Below are 18,801 nucleotides of genomic sequence, written 5' to 3'. Positions count from 1 at the left end.
GAAAAATGGTCAAAATGGTTCAGAAGAGGGAAGCGCCTGATTACAGCCAATCATTTGTTAATTTTAATTATTATTCTATAGTATTTTAGTTAGTTTTTAAAAGTATTGCATGGTCAAAGAGAAGAATTTATGAAGAAATTGACACATAAAAGAGTTTGAAGACAAAAGACCAAAGAAGAAAAAGACTTAGAAAAATATTCTAAGTTTTGAAGCTCAAAATTAGCATCCACTTTCTGTATTTTCCGCGACGCGATGCATGGTCCGTAGTGCTGCGATTTTGCTTTCTAATATCACATGACGTCAGCCTTACATCAGCACATGGAACACACCTTAATGGAGCATGACGTGCCATTCAATTATAGGGACGCGATTTTTGTTTATTAGTGGACGATCTTTTATGCTACAGCCTATATATATGACTACAAATTAGAAAGGGAATTATTACTTCTTGGAGAGAGAAAATACGTGCTGCAGTCAAGAGAAGAAAAGGGTTTCGCCGTCGCGGTCTTCATCGGTTATTCATGTATAATTTTCTTAACTCTTTTGTTATGTCAATTATTATTATGAGTAACTAATCTCATCAGATTAGGAATTATAGATGATTCTCTTTGAAACTATCTGAGCCATGTAACTACGTGTTCTAGCTTATTCAATGAAAACTTATAATTATTCAGTTAATCTTGTGTTTATTGCTTTTCGTTAATTGATCACTTTCGAATTGATTTTAAGTTATAAATCACTATTGACCCTAGGGTTTATACCAGAACTAGATTAATTGTTTGCCAATCGTAATTGCTTTAGGAATAAAGAATTAGTTGGTATGATTAAGAATTTAACGTTCATTCATGCTTTTGATGATATTAGTCTCACCTAAGGAATTAGGGTGCTATATTAGATAAACGGGATCGATGAGCCAAGGAATTGGACTCGGTCTATTTTGTTAAATTATCGTAATTATAAGAATTTTATTGTTGAGGGCTAGAACCTAGAGTACCAGATAGGGACAAAGAGAGGATTCAAGATAATTCCTAATCGTCTTTCTCTCATAAAAGTTTACGTTTCAACTTTCTTGCAATTTTAATTATTGTCATTGTTACTACAAATCAATCTGAAAACCCCCTTTGCAATTTATTTATTAATCCTAATTTAATTTAATTGTCCAGTTGAAAATAAGAACAATCCCTCTGGACACGAATCTTATAAATTTTATTACTTAGCGACGAATTTAGTTCACTTGCTAAAATTGTCATCAGCGCCACTTAAGAAGTCCACAGTCATTTTTTTTCATGGACGGAAAGCCTTCGTTATATGAAATGATATGGTCAATTGTCAGCTTTTAAGTGATCTATAGGGCTTGCTCTTGCCACAAGGATGGTAGCCCGTATTTTATCCAAATTTGTTCAAGTTCGGATCCAATTAACTTGAACCAACTGGTTTAAATCCAAAGTTGTTTGGTTCAGGTAATGAGTTTTTTATTCTAAATTCATGAACCCGCGAAGGCGCAAACTCATTATATTGAAAACAAATTGTTACACTTTTATTATTTTTTATAATATAGTTTAAAATTTTAATGTGTTAAAATCTTAAATTTTGATACTAAAATTTAATCTATATGCTAAAATTTTCATGAAATATAATATCATTTAACTATATTTTTTCTATTCTTTTTTATTTTAAAAACTTATATATATATATATATATATATATATATATATATATATATATATATATATATATATATATATATGGGGAATGCTACAATACTCCCACTAGCTTTTATGAAGGTGTATTTTAGCATACAACACCTTTTGTTTTGGACCAAAAATACCCATTTTGTTTTCTTTTTAACAAGTTAGTATGAAGGGCAGTTATGTAATTGTGTTGTCACTAACATATTTTTGGAACTCTTTCAAAGAAAAAAAATGGAATTGGCTTTTCGTTTCACGTGACTGCTACTTCTCTCTTTCACGTTTTACCTTCTTTTCTTCTTCTTCTTCTTCTTCTTCTTCCCTTCATCTTCTACCAATAATTATTGCTATCCTTGATTCAACGAAATTCCCGCACCTTTGATGCATTTTTGTGATTTCTATCCCTTCTAGAACAGTTACAAAGTAGTAGTTTGGATTTAAATGTTTATGTATTTAAACCTTATGATTTCAATCCGTACTGCTCTGGTGTTCGATTGATTTCATGAATTGGGTTTTATTTTCGTGTTTTTCAGATTCTATATAAACTAGTAGCTTGAATTCTTAATACAATTTTTTGGTATCTCCTCTTCTTTTACTGGTTTGCAGAAATTATATGGAGATTCCCCAATTGAAATTTAAAAAATCAATTTGGGCTTGTCTGATAATAAACTATTAATCAATACCTAAATAAATTTATGAAGGAGAACAATAAAACACCAAGAAGATTACAAGCTTATTGAATGAGTTTTGGTTAACTTGCATATAACAGAGAACATTGGGAAGGAAAGGAAACGAAAAGCTAATTCCAATATTTTTCTGAAAGAGTTCCAAAAATATGTTAGTGGCAAGACAATTACATAACTGCCCTTCATACTAACTTGTTAAAAAGAAAACAAAATGGGTATTTTTGGTCCAAAACAAAAGGTGTTGTATGCTAAAATACACCTTCATAAAAGCTAGTGGGAGTATTGTAGCATTCCCCTATATATATATATACTACCTCCGTATCTAATTATAAGACCATGTTTGACAAAAATGTACTATTCATTTACCTTGTTTTGACCGTATCTATTAATAATATATAAATGTAAATATTAGCATATAAGATCTTGTTCAATTTGTTTTGATGAGTAGTTTCAAAATATTAAGTTTTTATAATTTTTACTAATAGACAATTAAAGATATTAGTGATCAAAATTGTATATTGACGTACGTGCAGTGGTCAAACATGATCTTATAATTAATGAAGGATGGAAGTAATAGTAAGTAATAACTCAATCACCTAGCTCAAACTAACACGCTCACCAAAATTGTGTGTGGTTTAAATTTGACTTAATAAATGCAGGTTTTATACTCACCATAACTCATAAGTTTTAGATTGGAAATTTAAATTTGGCTAAAACGGACCTACTCATAAGTATTTTGGCTAACATGGACATGGACACGGACACCGACTTATTACAATATGAATTAGTTATGTGAATTAGGCTTTCGCTAATATAGAAGACTTCACTAAGTCTTTCATGGTGAACAAGTTTCGAATATTATTATAACGAATACGAATTTTATAAAATTCACCGTTAGATTAAAAGTTTATATCATATAGATTATTCATAATTTTTTAAAAAACATTAAAAATCATTTGACATGTTACTGAAACTCATGAAGATTAACGGTATTCAATTAAAATCCATAAACCGTTAATTTTGATGGGTTACAATAACATATCAAATGATTTTTGATTTTTTTAAAAAAAATTATGGATTATCTATATGATATTAACTTTCAATCTAACGATGAATTTTATAAATTTTTTATAATAATATTCGCAACTTTTGCATGGTGGACAATTTGGGCTACTTGTGTTGTGCATATTAGAAGTAGTCTGTGAGCAACTTGTGCATGGTGGACAATTTGGGCTACTTGTGTTGTGCATATTAGAAGCAGCCTGTGAATTATTACGTAGAATAGGACACAACCACTCTCCAGAAAAGGACTAGTATTTATTCGTCTTGGTACAAAGAAATGGACCTGTATACGGAGTATATCTTTAACAAATTCAATACCACATATCAAATTAACCAATTTTCTGATTGTGTGATGTGTGAAGTGTGAACTTATTTAGGGGTGAGCATGAACTCAAGACCCGACTCGAAACCGATATAACCGACAACATATTGAAGCATTCGGTCGGGTGCGGGTGCGGGTCTCGGGTCAACAAATTGCGAAAAACCGGGCATGACCGGTTGCATACGGGCGGGTGCGGGTCTCTAAAATTCAATCTCTCCATAACCGAAACCGACCGAACAACCATTAGATGCAAATTAATTTTTTTCCTTCTCTCCCTCTTAATATCATATACTCTTCTCTTTTTTATTTTTATCCATCTTTGATATAAGATAAAAATGTTATATTTTACAAAGCTTATAATTAATAATATGGTGATGAAGAAGGTGGGAAAAATATTCTAATATATATATTCTAGATCTATTTTAATTTCTACGTCTCTTCTACTTGATATTTTATTGTGTTTAGATCTACATATTGAAAGAAAGTAACTGCATCTAACCCTCTTTGTTTTTTAATTTACTTCGTCTATCTTTTGTTGCATTGTGACGAGGTATTAAACTATTCGAAAATTAGGAATTTTTTGAGAATTGATGAGTTTTAGATGTAAACAAAGTTTCGATATAACCCGTAATAACCGACTCGTTCAACCCGCCACCCGTATGACCCGAACCCGAACAAACCGAAGATATAGATGGTCGGAATTGAGTCCAAATTAAATGGTTGCGATTTTTATCGATTTAGTGATTTTCGGCCCGAACCCAACCGAAACCGACCGATGCTCCGGCCTAAACTTGTTAATATGGACGAAAGTAGTTAAATATATTGTTTTTGTATATAAGCAAGTAAGCAACCCGATATTTTTTGAAATGGACAGCTGCCAATTTCTATAAAATTTAACATATTATTAAGAGATTTTTTTTTGGTATAAATTATTAAGAGAATTATATCAGATGAAAAATAACTTGAAAATATATTTATAAGTGGGAGTAATTTCGTTTTGTAAGGTTGAGTCAGACATAACTAAAAAATTTAGGATGGTAAAAAATCTATCTAAAATCTATTAGATAATCACACGCTATCAAGTCTCTACTATCGAATTATTCTGTCATTTATGTTCACACACTAGGTCTGGCTAAGATAACTATTTATACTAATAGATTTAGTGAGACTTAGTTTTTCCAACACACCCCGTCACACTTAGTACTATTGAGTTTGATGCGTGAATATAAATGACAACCATATCTAAGGTATGACGAAGAGGGCGACCGTCCGAGATTCCCAAAAATTAGGGGCCAAAAATATTTTTTTAGGGGTATATTATAATGTTCTTGATGCGTCAAATGTTGATGTAGGCATCGATGACCACTTTATCCCTCCTATAGGTATCTATGATCCTACAAATTAGGCAATTTTCAATACTAAATTTAGGGATATTTTAATAGAAAATGGGCCTATTAAGGAATTGAGTCTCACATTCCTAAAGACAATATTTCTAGGGATTTTTCATATTCTTATTTTTCTAGAACGTTGAGTAATGGAGACTTTTGAAAAAAAATGGTTGGTTTATTTTAAATACGTGGATAAAAGAATATTGTTTTTGTTGTAAATTGTTCACTTCTCATAACCGTCGTAGTTTTTTTTTTAGCAAATGATGGAGTGAATGATTGGAAACATATAAAAATGCTTGTAGGAATCATTTTGTATGAGTATTTTAATATTAAATAAAAAATTCAATATTTTTTAGGAATTCAATTTTTTTATACTATTTAGTGGTTAGTCCCAAATTATAAGTTCGTCCATAGGCCACAACAATCATAGAAACGGGACTGCTAAATGATGCGTGGTTTGAAATAATAGAGACTTTAATACCATCTTAAAATTTTTATATTTTAACATAATTCAACTCTATAAAACCGACTTATAAGATATCAGTATTTATAAACTAAAGAACTTATTTTTAATCAAATGTGTATATGTGGTGACAATCACATATTGCCTGTCCTTGTATATATGTGTGTATATATAGACACACCAAAACACGAAGTGAACATAATATATTTTGATTCCTATTCATACTACTTGCAACTCCTCTTTCATATTGCATTACATTACATACACACGTCATATACATCTAAAAATATATTTCAGCTATATATCTTCATGTTATCAAATATATTTGCAGAGCTATGTATAGCTCCAAACAAAATCAAGGCCAACAAGAAGGTCAATAATGTTTCATCCGATGAAACATATCTTGATCTTTGCAATTTCTCAGAGTCTTTGAAGTCCTTTAAAGTGTTATTGGAGACAACACTTCCATGTAATGAATCTGTGGAAGAAAAACTATGTTGGATTCGGTCAGAAATCATAGGCAACGATGTAGAATTCAACTCTCCATTTGGTAAACGAAAACTTGTCTATGCTGATCACACAGCTTCTGGTCGCAGTCTTCATTTCATTGAAAACTTCATCGCCAAACATCTTCTTCCTTTCTACGGTATTCACATATATATTTTTTTTTTATAAACAAAAATAATCACTTTTATGAATTTTACCAACAATACCTGATATAAGTGGTAAATATTTGAGTCTGGTAAATATTTGAGTCTCTTAACCATTTAGTTTAAAGGATCGATTCACATCAATGCGTAAGAAAAAATATAATGACTTTTATGAAATTTCATATGTTTTTCACAGATTTTAACCATTCAATCTCTGCAATTACGCGCAAAAAATGTCTTAGTTTATCAAAAAAATATAATCACTTTTATGAATTTTCATACGTTTCTTATAGATTTTAAAGAAATAAAATAAGACTTAAACTTTAGAGAATCATAGAGATAAATTTCATATATATATTTTGAAGTCATTCAACTTCTTATATTTGTATTTAGTTGTATTTGTTTAATGTTTAACTATGTTGCTATATATAGGCAATACCCATACTTGTGAGAGTTATGTTGGAAATAAGACAACAAAAATGGTACATGAAGCAACCGAATACATTAAGAAATGTTTAGGTGGCAGGGAAGATGACGCACTCATGTTATGTGGCTCGGGCGCAACCTCAGCCATCAAGAGACTTCAAGAAGTTATGGGAATCGCCGTGCCTTCTATTTTGAGGGAAAGAATGTTGAAGTGTCTTGACGAAGAAGAAAAATGGGTGGTTTTTGTCGGACCTTATGAGCATCATTCAAATTTACTTTCTTGGAGGCAGAGTTTGGCTGAGGTGGTAGAAATTGGCCTAGATGATAAAGGGTTCCTCGACATGGAAGATTTAAAGCTACAACTTGAGGCCTATAAAGATACCAATCAACCCTTGTTGGGATCTTTCTCAGCTTGTAGTAATGTCACTGGAATTTACACAGATACACGAGCAATTGCTAAGCTTCTTCATCAATACAATGGATTTGCATGCTTTGATTTTGCAGCAAGGTACATAGTTAATTCGAATTGTCAACAGATTTTTTTAAGCATAGTAATTAACGTCTTTGACTCTACGAGTCATCTCAAGATGAGGTGTGTTATTCAAACACATTTCCAATAACAAAAATATATTTAGTTTCACTCTATGTACAATTTTCGAGGAGTGCAAAAAATATTATTAAAATAAAAAATGCACAAATATGTATGTTTTTCGTATTTTTGTTTGAAAATATGTGTTGAATTAACATTTTCCTCTCAAGATATCCGCGCAACTTACACATGTTACGGAGACTAAGTTTTTAGTTGACTAGCTACAAACTTTGATTCTTGTTTTAGAGGAGATTCGTGTTATTATCGACTCTCACTATGTCGGTTGTCAATTGGGGCATGTCTATAAAATATTTTCTTAAATTTAAACTGATAAAATATGATATTTATATCTATTTTATTTGTTAGGATATTTACATCTAATTTTATGTGAGGGTTGTTACTCTTCATAAATTCATGCCAAATCTTATATTTAAGACATACGAGGTTTGAGTTTTTCCAATACACTTGAGCTCTATTGAAATTGATGTTTAAATGTAAATGGTGAGTGACTCCATCAATAGACTCTAATATTTTATATTGAATTTAACTCGTTTTTACAAGATATATCACTCTTTATAAACTCACGTCGCATATTATATTTAAGATATGCATAACTTAGATTTATCTAGATTTTTCTAGATAAATGTGTTTGCCCCTTTCATTAAATACGAGTGTGTATCAAAATTGATCTATTTAATAGCATAATAATGATTTTATCTATTTGTTTGTTTTAGTGGTCCATATGTGGAGATTGATATGAGATCAGGGCAGATTGATGGGTATGATGCTGTGTTCATCAGCCCACATAAGTTTCTTGGTGGACCTAGCTCTCCAGGAGTGCTATTAATGAACAAAGCCTTGTATAGGTTGGGATCTTCACCTCCATCTACTTGTGGAGGTGGAACTGTTAATTATGTCAATGGCTTCGACGAAAAGGTATATAAATTTCCTTCATTTTTTACATTTTCTTGTTCAGACTCACACATTATAAGTGTATGTCAAAAGCAAGAGCTCTGGAATTTCAACACAGATTTCTCAATAATATCATAACTACTAATTGAATTATACTTACAGAACAAATCTCATAAATCTTGTTACACATTTGAAAGGGAATTCATAATTAATTAGGTGAAGAATGCCTAATATGGCAAGAAAATTATAGTAATCATAAATATGCTAAGATAAGTCAAATAAATAAGCTACTGAGTTTGAATGACTTTGCTAACCTATTGTGTCATCGATGGCCTCAGAGTTCGTCTAAGATTTTAATGACTTATGACTACAAGTTACAACAACAAAGAACGACTAATAAAATAGGCTTAATATTATTATGCCACAATTTTTTTTATGTTTTATTCATTTTTTAATATTTTAACAAGTTATGTTTTATATTTTAATATCCCATGTTTTAGTTGTTACATCAATTTAGTTCCTTACGTGATATTGAGATAGTAAGAGTACTGAAATATTATTGGTCTAGCCAGGGAGATTCAATCTTAAATTAAATCAAGAAGGACAAAAAATAATAACTTACCAAGCTCAAGAAAAATAACTTTACCACTAATTTTTTTTTAAAAAAATTATTTTTATATTGTTCAAATGATAATAAATTGAGATTATATATTTCATTTTTGTAAAGAATTAATTATTCATTTTGTTTCTTGACTAGTATTTTCTTTTTCCTTATTTTTTGAAAATATATATATTACTAGAAAATAGTAATTGTTTTGACTAAAAGAATTATATAGTAATTGTTTTGAAATATATATATTCCATGACTGATTCAGCAAATGGCAGATAATCAGATATTTCCATTTTTTATGAATTTTATTTATATTTTTCAAACAAGATTGGTGTTTGCCAGAATAAAATTCTACTATTTTTTTTGTTTTTTTGCACCGGCAAAACTTAAAATGCATTAAGTCGTATAGCGTACCAAAATGAAATATATAAAAACATAATTTAGCCTGTACCAAAAAATAAAACATAATTCAGTCTAAAATATTAAGTTGAAACTTGAAACAGGCGCCGATATATCCATTTCGTGTGTATTTGGGTTACTATCATACGTTAAAAGTCCATAAAAAATTGTCAACCTTATTAGTATCAAAATATAAAATAAAATGTCAACCATTGTTTTTTCTTGTTTCCATTCTGTATCGGACTATATCCTGAAAATCATGTCCAACATAATACATAAGTTTTTGATTCGTTATAATATATAGACTAATTTGATCCTCGTATGAAAATGTCATAAACTAATCTAAATTTTATTTTTGTTAAAGACCGAATTATCCCATCAAAATTTTTTGAAAGACCAAAATAAATCTTCATTCAAAAAGTGATATTTGTCAAATATTACTATACTAAACTTTATCGAACGTGTGTCTTCAATGTCAGGATACATTATACATGGAGGACATAGAGGAAAGAGAAAATGGGGGCACACCTCCGATAATCCAAACAATGAGAGCAGCATTGGCATTTTGGGTGAAAGAGTACATCAACTATGAAGAGATTGAAAAAAGGGAACAACTCTACATTAACAAAGCACTTAAGAGACTCATGCCTAATCCAAACATTGAGATTTTAGGGAACATAAGCACCAAAAGACAAGCTATTTTATCATTTGTGATCTATTCTACCACCAATATAACTAAGATACTTAGTGGCTCTTTTGTTGCAACATTGTTAAATGATCTCTTTGGCATTCAAGCTAGAGGTGGGTGTGCTTGTGCTGGACCTTATGGCCATGATTTGCTTAATATCAATGAATCTCAATCTCTAGCAGTTAGATCGGCAATTCAAGAGGTAAACACTTTTTCAACATCTCAAGTTCTTTTAGAGATGAAGAATTGCGGATTCAAATATATGCATACAAACATGTTAAATATCTCTGATAACATTGCGATAGTTTTTAGGTTCTCACTTTTTTTTAATATATATTTTAGAACTAACAAACATTTTAATTGTTTTAAATAGGGTTACATTGGTGTGAAACCCGGATGGACGAGAGTTAGTTTTCCTTATTACATGGGCGAAGAGGACTTCGAGTTCATTTTAGCTGCCATAGAGTTTGTAGCAACCTATGGCCAACGATTCATTTCACTATACAAATTTGATTTGAAAAATGGCAGCTGGAAAATTAAGAAACAAAAACTTGAGATTCTACTCAATGAAAATAAATTTTACATGAGAGAAACTAGAGAGAAAGCAAACAATGATTATTTCAAAGCAAGAAGTGATTGTAATGTTGGAATCAAACAAGTTGGAATGTTGAGAAGAAAATCATTCTTAGAAGCTAAATGTATTGCTAATCGCCTCCCTAAATTCCTTTCTGAAAGGATCCATCCAGATGTAGATCCTAGTGTCCTCCATTTTATAGTTTAGTCATAAGAATTGTATATTTTGTGCATCATGTATAATTTTTTTTTTCTCTCATTATATCTCAATTGATATAATGTTAGAAATAAATTTGTATCTGATGCATAGTTGGTGAACACTCCGGTACACATATTATGTGGACGTGTACCGGTACACCGTTAAGGTGTATACTTTTAATTGGTCCACATGTAATGATAATTTAACATGTAATTTCAACACTTATTTAAATATATGTTTTCTAAATTACTCTTTTAATTTATAAAATTTTCAAAATAACACCCACAGAGATTATTGTAATTTTAAAATCTTAAAACATGTTTCAGTAATTTTTTCAAAAGCTCTATTCTCTGTGAAACAATTTATTTCTCTCTTTTGTGTCTCTTTCTCTGTTCTTCAATTTTGGTCTCACTCCGGCGCGGCGCCTCTCTCCACGGAAGAACAACCGCCGAAATAATGCTTTTAGGGTTTTCTTGTCTCTCTGTTCTTTAATATTCTATTTTGAGGATTTTTCAACCTTTGGGGAAATTGATCATCTTCTCTGTTTTCTATATTTTGTTGTGTGAATGTGTGAGAGTGATACCATGATTATATATAGAAGGAGATTATTTTTGTAAAAGATCAATGAAAGATATTGTTGAGTTTTTATTAGAAAATTAAGAAAATTAAAGTTGAAGGATCTTGCTGAATTTTGTTCACTGTGCGGTGGAAGGGGTCAGGGATGTTGTTTCAGGGTTTAAGCTTTGTGATATGATGTATTCTCTCTGTCAATCCATGGTCGTGCGTGGGTTCAAACCCCTCATGGACCAATTCTTATTTTACTTTTTTTTTTTTTTTTTGAATAATCTATCCTTTTTCTTTTCTTTTTTATTTGATTTAACTTGTTACTTATACCTCAAAAAAAAAAAAAAAACTTGTTACTTAAGAATCCCTATGGACCAAATCATATTTTGCTTTGATTTTTTAGCTTATAAAAAAATATTTAAAATAACTCTTATAAAAAAAATTAAAATATTTTATACAAATAAATTAAATTTTATATTAATTTATAAGTTTTACCTAGCGAATTTTATATTTTCATAAATTGTTTTTTCATAAATAGTTATTCTCTACGTCAAAAAAATAAATAGTTATTCTCAACTAATTTTACCGGCCGTGATTTGTCAAAAAAAAAATTCACCACCAATATCAACTAAGAAAATAATTTACCGAACGAAGTGACTAAGAAAATCAAATTTTCTCTCAAACAATTCAACACCACCTAATTGGAATGACACACACATGATTCAAACTTTTGGCAGTATAACAGCTCAATATCAACTAGTTTAATCAAATTATTTCAAAAAACCTAATTACCAAGAACAAACTATTAAGCATCTACCAATTCTATTGATAAGAACCAAGGAAATAAATTGACCAAACCGGAATAGAAAACTTAAGAATTTAAATGTGGACAATATTATAGTTCTACATTAACTAGTTATATTAACTATGACTCAAGAAACCTAGTTCATATGAAATGACTGTTAAGTCTCAAATAATTTTCTCAATTGTGACGAAGGGAATCAATTCATTTCAGTCAATTTGTTCAACTTGACATAATTAGAATAATAAACACTTAAGAAGTTGAATTTCAACAATCTAACAATTCAATCTCATATATTGTTGGACTAATTATTACTCAAAAAACCTAGTTATTACGAAATGATTGTTAAGTTACATCAAACTAGACTAAAAGGGACTAAGGATATCAAATATTGTCAATCTGACTATTCAATTTGACTTTAATTTGACCAAATTGGAATGAGAAACACTTAAGAATTCAAATTTCGACAATCAAACCTCAACTAGCTAGATTTCGACAATCAAGTATGTCTAGAATAGAACAATATAAAAAAGTTCATTTACAAAACTTTTGTATTTTTTAAAATGAGATGAATTAAATATGAATTTTCTAAATCAAAATATATTAGGATAAAAGTAACAAATATTTTAACCAAAAAATTAAATTTTAAGCTCCTTATGTTTGGACAAACTTTTAATAATGCTTTATACATATTTGCAAAATAATCATAAATATACATCAACTTAATAACATAACTAAAATTGCATACATAAAAATTTAGTAGGGATGAAAACATAACATTATTTTATGAAGATAAAAAATTAAATTTAGTAATTTTGCACAAAAAACTTATTTAACCCTAAAAAATATTGTGAATCATTAAAAATTAACAGTATTACAATAAAAATATATACACATATTGAAAATTACTATCAGTTTTTTTTTTTCAAAAAAAATAAATGTATTTTAAAAATTATATGTATTAATGGTTAAAAAATAAATCAACATTAAACTTTATAAACTAATAATATTAATAAAAAATTGAAGGATACATAAGGATACACATTTAATTTATGCATTGAAATATTCGAAGGATACATATTGATACACATTTTAATCAAATGATAAAAAATTGAAGACACACATTTTAATAACTTATAAGTAAAAAAAAAAAGAAACTTATGAATTAAAATATTTAAATCTCGTTAAAAAAAGTGAAAATATAGGTTAAAGATTTGATACATTTTTTAATTTATTGTATACCATAATTGATGATTATATAAGGATACATTTGCAAATATTAAAAAATAACATTTAAAATAGAAAACTTAATAAAGAAACAAAATCTGCATTAAATGCTCGCCATTTGTTAACCACCTCAGCAATGTATCGGTACACGTCCACATAATACGTGTACCGAAGAATTCACCTTATTTCAGTTGTACACCATAAAATTTGTCATAGTTATAATGACATTTTTTATGGAATGTCCACATCTTGTATCCAATAAATTTTTGTAAGTGGCATTATAATTGGTCATAAATTATGCCACTTATTTTTTTTATGACACAATTACTGCCACTTATTATGTAATTAAATAAATGGATTATGTTCAATCCGATAATAAATTTCTCTTATCTATTATATTTCTGTGAGCATAGTTAAGTTAGTATAAATATTTTTTTTTATCTATTATATATGTATGATAATTCTTTACTAAAAAAAAATATATGTAAGATAATTACATTTTAATGGAAGTTAAACAGACAATAAATTTCGCAGTTAAATATTTTTGGATTGCAAAATCAATTCTTTTAAATATGAGCTATGCTAAATGGTACGATGAATTTTGCCTAAGAAATGCAAGAATAGCAACGTGTCAGTTTTCTTCCATAATGCCTTAAAACTATTCAGTATGTGTGGAGCGGAAATCATGGGTGGAATAACCAATCAAAGCTTGCCATGATTCATTCTTGCCATTCTTGCCTTCATTTTTTTCGTAATGTTAAGCATTTTACTTTAAATATTATATCTAGATATCCAGTGGCGGAGCCAGGAAAAGAAGCTCGGATGGGCCACTAATTTTATTTTATTTTTTTAGAGGAAACCACCAAATACAAAACTTATTTTGTATATAAAAATTTAAGTTATAATAAGCATAAAACTAATTATCAAAAATTTAATTAAATATCTTAAAGATCAAGTGTATATATATGAAAAGCAAATGTTTTTAAAGGCATGTATCATTATTATTATTATGCTGCTCAAGGTTACCTGATTCAAATACTTATGCTACTTGTTAAAATTGATTTTGTTAAAAATTAAAACAGAAAAAAAGCAATTTTTTAAAAAAATAAACAGGAAAAGGAGTAAAAAAGCTGGCTGGAGGTGTTGAACCAGCGTCCTCATTGTCCCTTGGCCACACACTAGCCGCTAAGCTGTTTGTAGGAATTGTTAATGTATTGCGCGTAATAATAATATATAGTATCTTTGTCTAATTTTATTAAAACATCATGGGTATTTTAGTAATTTCCAGTGATTTTGGGGTGGGCCATGGCCCTGCCTGGCCACCCCTAGCTCCGCTACTGTAGATATCTATGAGACACCATAATGTTATATCCTTCAAACTCTTTTCAAGATATATATAGCATCTGATACTAAGGAATTCAAAAGTGTCAAAAACAAAATGTATAAATACGTACCTGTTAATCATCAAAAACACTCTCTCATATTAGTCACTTTGTTTGACCCAACTTGGCTTATAAAAAATCAAAATTCAATTAGTTAATTAACCATAGCTTATAAAAGATACGAAAATACATTTGGCATAACTTATACCTCCTTCATTAATAAATCAGGTGTAGGCAATTCAAAAAAAAAAAATCATTATGGTAGTACCAAACTTTTATAAGGCAAGTCTTATTCGATGACACATGGTGAAATTTCAAACTTTTATTTCATTTTATCTTTCCAATCTTGTACGATTTTTTTTTTCTTTTCAAAATTACTAGTACAATCATACTTCATCCACAATAAATTTATACCGTATATATCGTAACTCTTTAATTTTCTCTCATCAGATAAATCTTGATCGAGACTTATGGTACAAAATGATCACTAGTAGAAATATGACATATTATTTAAGGAGTTTACATCTGTGGAACAAATGTCAGATGTGAAAAGGAATATGGAGTTGTGTTTACATCTGGCTTCAACATCCACAGAAGTGAAAAATACACGCACACAACTTTTTACATCTGGTCATAATATCCCCTGAAGCAAACCTGAACGCGGTGGCAATTCTGTAATTATAGTAAAAATTGTCTAATATAATTTTCCATCTGACCAAAATATCCCCGGATGTAAAAAGTCTGAATGTTGTAAAAAAAAACTATCTCACCTAATAAAAAAAAACCATCTCACGCTACTTTACATGATTGTGATATCTCCCTCTCTCTCTCAAAATCGATCGCGAACTGAATCTCGTTTCACTGAACCCTAGCAGAATCAAGGCTCCAATCGGTCGCCTCCAATCCCTTTCAGAATCCCTTTCACTGAATCGAAATCTCTCTCTCACGCTATCGGATCTCTCTCTCACACTTCGTGGTCGATCTCTCTCTCACACTATCGGATCTCTCTCTCACACTTCGTGGTCGATCTCTCTCACTATATCTCTCGAACTCGTCATCTCTCTCAATGATGAATCGCGAACCCTAGACTCCAATCCCTTTCACTGAATCACAAATTCAAATCCCTAATTGCATAATCAAGGCTCACTGATCCCTAATTGCAGAATAAAGGCTCACTGAACCCTAGTATGTATTTTATGTAAGTGTGATCTAATGATGAGTTTTAAGTGTTTGTTACCATGTAAATATTTTTCAAATGATTCTGATCTCACCCACTAACATTCTAGCATTTCTAATTTTAATTAGAATCATTGCAATTTTTTTGATGTTGTTATTGCAATATTTCTAGTTATGTGACTCTGAATGTGTTTCCATGTAAATGTAAATGAATAACAAGTCTTAGAGTTGTAGTTGGTTTTGGGCAAACAACTTAATTAAGTGCTTATTGAATAAATTTTTATATGATAAGCCATAAGTTGTTTTCATATTAGTGCTTAGCTGTTTTTATAAGCTATATCTTGAAGAGTTTATTGAAGTACGCTGAAAAGAGCTTATAGACATGATAGGTTGTTTGTTTCCATGTAAATGTAAATGAATTCCATTATAGGTATATGGTGTGGATATCAGGCAGGCGGCATGGTTTAGTGTCGTTCCATGGGTTGTGATGGCTATCATGAATTACCTTGCTGGCTTTTGGTCAGATATGATGATACAAAGTGGTACAAGTGTGACTTTGACTCGTAAAATTATGCAGGTATGTCAATACACTTGTGTGCATTAGTTTTAATGGATAATGCTAATTCTGAGCTTTCACTGCAGTCCATTGGTTTTGTTGGTCCTGGACTTAGCCTCATTGGTTTAGCAACAGCAAAAAACCCCTCGGTTGCGTTGCTTCTGTTTGGCTTACATTAACCTTTGGCTTGAAATTGTTATATGTTTGGTTTAGAATTTGGTAATTCCATTTGCTAGTATAGGAACTAAATTGGTGAGCTTCTATGTTGGACATTTGAACGAACCTATTTGAATATAATTGGCCAAGCTTTACTTTGGTGGTATTATAAACGCTGGCGAAACCCTTCAGTGGAATTTTATGGAACTTGGGCTAATACATACAACACATTGGAATTGACTATTAGATTATATGGAATTTTTACTATTGGTAGTGGTATGTATGACTATGGGTAAAATAGGGTGAAATATGTGCAAAATAGGGTGTATGCATGTGAATTTTTGTTCAATTTTTATATATTTTATTTTTTATGACACAATTTTCACCATAGTAATTATCAATTATATTTCAGTTGAATATAGGTGGTTTGAGGCAACATGTTGGACCGATTGACAAGTATTGCTATATTGTTAGCAACGATAGATGCAAGCTGAAAAAGTGTCGCCAGGAGCGTAAGAAGAGTTGCCCTGTTGTCCGAACCGGTAAGATCCAGTTTTGGCCGAATATTTTCTAAACTTCTAGTTGATGGATGTGGGGTTTACATGATGAGTTTGTTATGCATTGGTGTAGAAATGTCCTTTTGAAGCTATCCAGATTATCAACTTGCCAAAAGATTTGGACAAATATACCACTTACAGATATGGTCCTAATACTTGTAAGCTACACAGGTGTGTCATTTAGCCGTGTTTTCCTTAAAAGTCTGTTAATATGTTTTTCTTTGGCTTTTTATTAATAGAGTTTTAACGTAGGTTGCCGGTTCCAAGGCTGGGACAAGTGCTTGGTTTGGTTGGGACAATTGGAATTGGAAAGTCCACTGCCCTTAAAGTTTTGGCTGGAAAGCTGAAGCCAAACTTGGGACGTTTCACCGTAAGAACCAAAATTAGCCCCCTGTTTTTTTTTCTTTTGTGGACACATGTTCTTGGTTTATTGCATTCATTTTAACTTTGCTTTTCGTTTGCAGAACCCCCCTGATTGGCAGGAAATTTTGACCTATTTTCGAGGATCTGAATTGCAGAGTTACTTTACTCGCATTCTAGAAGATGATTTGAAGGTGATGTCTATGTCCTTATTCAATATCATTATGTATATGTACATATGTAGAGATAGCTGGTGATGTCTATGTCCTTATTCAATATTATTAAGTACATATTTAGAGATAGCTTAATGATTTAGACTTGGTGACTGGGTGAACGAATGATTACACGTTTCTCTAATCTGTATTTTATACTTGGTATTTTTTTACTAATTGGTTTTTCTGTTTTCTTTTAATTGGACCATCTATCAATTATTATTTGATGTTATAGGTTATGAACCTAGTCTCGTAGAATTTCTTTAATTGAGAAGGGATATACTAATTCATAGTAATAGCATATCATGTTGACACTGACATTAACTGGAATATGATTGTGAATTGTGAGTGTGTATGGCAATGCTATATAGAAGTAACTATTGGTAGGTGATTAAGAAACTACAACATAGATACCAGTAATGTAAGTTCATTTTTGGTACTTGGTTATCATTGGATGCATGATTTTTGCTCTGACCTATGTCTATTTCATGCAGGCATTGTGTGCTCAGTCTTCTGTTGTTGGTATGAAAGGTGCTAGTTAGGCAGTGGAAGCTACGAATAAGGTAGCATAGTTTATGAATGTATGAAAGTTAGTATGAAAGCTACTTGCTCTGTTGCACCAGCAAACATTAAGGAGGACTTAGATAATGACACAGACTCGGTTCAAAAATTGTTATGACTTAGCTGCTGTTTGGATAAATGATTCATTTACCATACATTAATTAACATATTGTAGTTATTTACATATTGTAGGTGTTCAATGATCCCACGGCATTAACAGAGGAGGAGTACGATTTGCGAGACCGTTGAGCAACTTGTTTTCTTGACCTATATAATCCTGAGGTAGATTATGATGATGCCGACGAGAAAGATTAGGAGCTAGCTAGGTTTGTGTGAAGTTACAATGGACTAGTTATGATGATGTTTTAATTTGTATTTTGAATGGATTAGTAGTAATTATTATGATGTTTTGTATTTTGGATTTCACTGGTTGTACTTTAATGACATTATTACTATATGTTGAATGTTGAATGTGGCTATGGATGTCGAATGTTGAATTTTAGTATTATGTTCTTGATGCAAGTTATGTTATATTGTTGGCATTGTGGGTTAGATTTTTTAGATAAAAAAAAAAAAGGATTTAAAATATATAT

The 18,801-nt window shown here is 30.4% G+C and overlaps 1 protein-coding gene and 1 long non-coding RNA gene across 4 annotated transcripts; both read left to right on the top strand.

The window, feature by feature from the left end:
* Positions 1–5,815: 5,815 nt before the first annotated feature.
* LOC123919087 (probable cysteine desulfurase) lies at positions 5,816–10,897 on the top strand. Its single transcript, XM_045971310.1, has 5 exons — positions 5,816–6,255; positions 6,692–7,193; positions 8,009–8,210; positions 9,675–10,085; positions 10,257–10,897. The coding sequence occupies exons 1-5, from the start codon at positions 5,919–5,921 to the stop codon at positions 10,662–10,664; spliced, it is 1,860 nt and encodes a 619-aa protein (XP_045827266.1). The 5' UTR covers positions 5,816–5,918; the 3' UTR covers positions 10,665–10,897.
* Positions 10,898–15,626: 4,729 nt separating this feature from the next.
* LOC123916686 lies at positions 15,627–18,693 on the top strand. 3 transcript variants are annotated; one of them, XR_006812232.1, is made up of 7 exons: positions 15,627–16,383; positions 16,931–17,060; positions 17,149–17,246; positions 17,328–17,445; positions 17,540–17,629; positions 18,142–18,210; positions 18,401–18,693. It is a non-coding gene; the product is annotated as an uncharacterized LOC123916686 (long non-coding RNA). The 3 variants fall into 3 exon arrangements; XR_006812234.1 differs by having other exon boundaries at positions 18,384–18,693; XR_006812233.1 differs by having other exon boundaries at positions 16,449–17,060.
* Positions 18,694–18,801: the final 108 nt, after the last annotated feature.

The sequence above is a fragment of the Trifolium pratense genome, linkage group LG3 (assembly GCF_020283565.1).
Source record: "Trifolium pratense cultivar HEN17-A07 linkage group LG3, ARS_RC_1.1, whole genome shotgun sequence".
In the NCBI taxonomy this organism is placed as follows: domain Eukaryota; kingdom Viridiplantae; phylum Streptophyta; class Magnoliopsida; order Fabales; family Fabaceae; genus Trifolium; species Trifolium pratense.
This window is presented reverse-complemented; position numbering and strand designations above follow the sequence as displayed.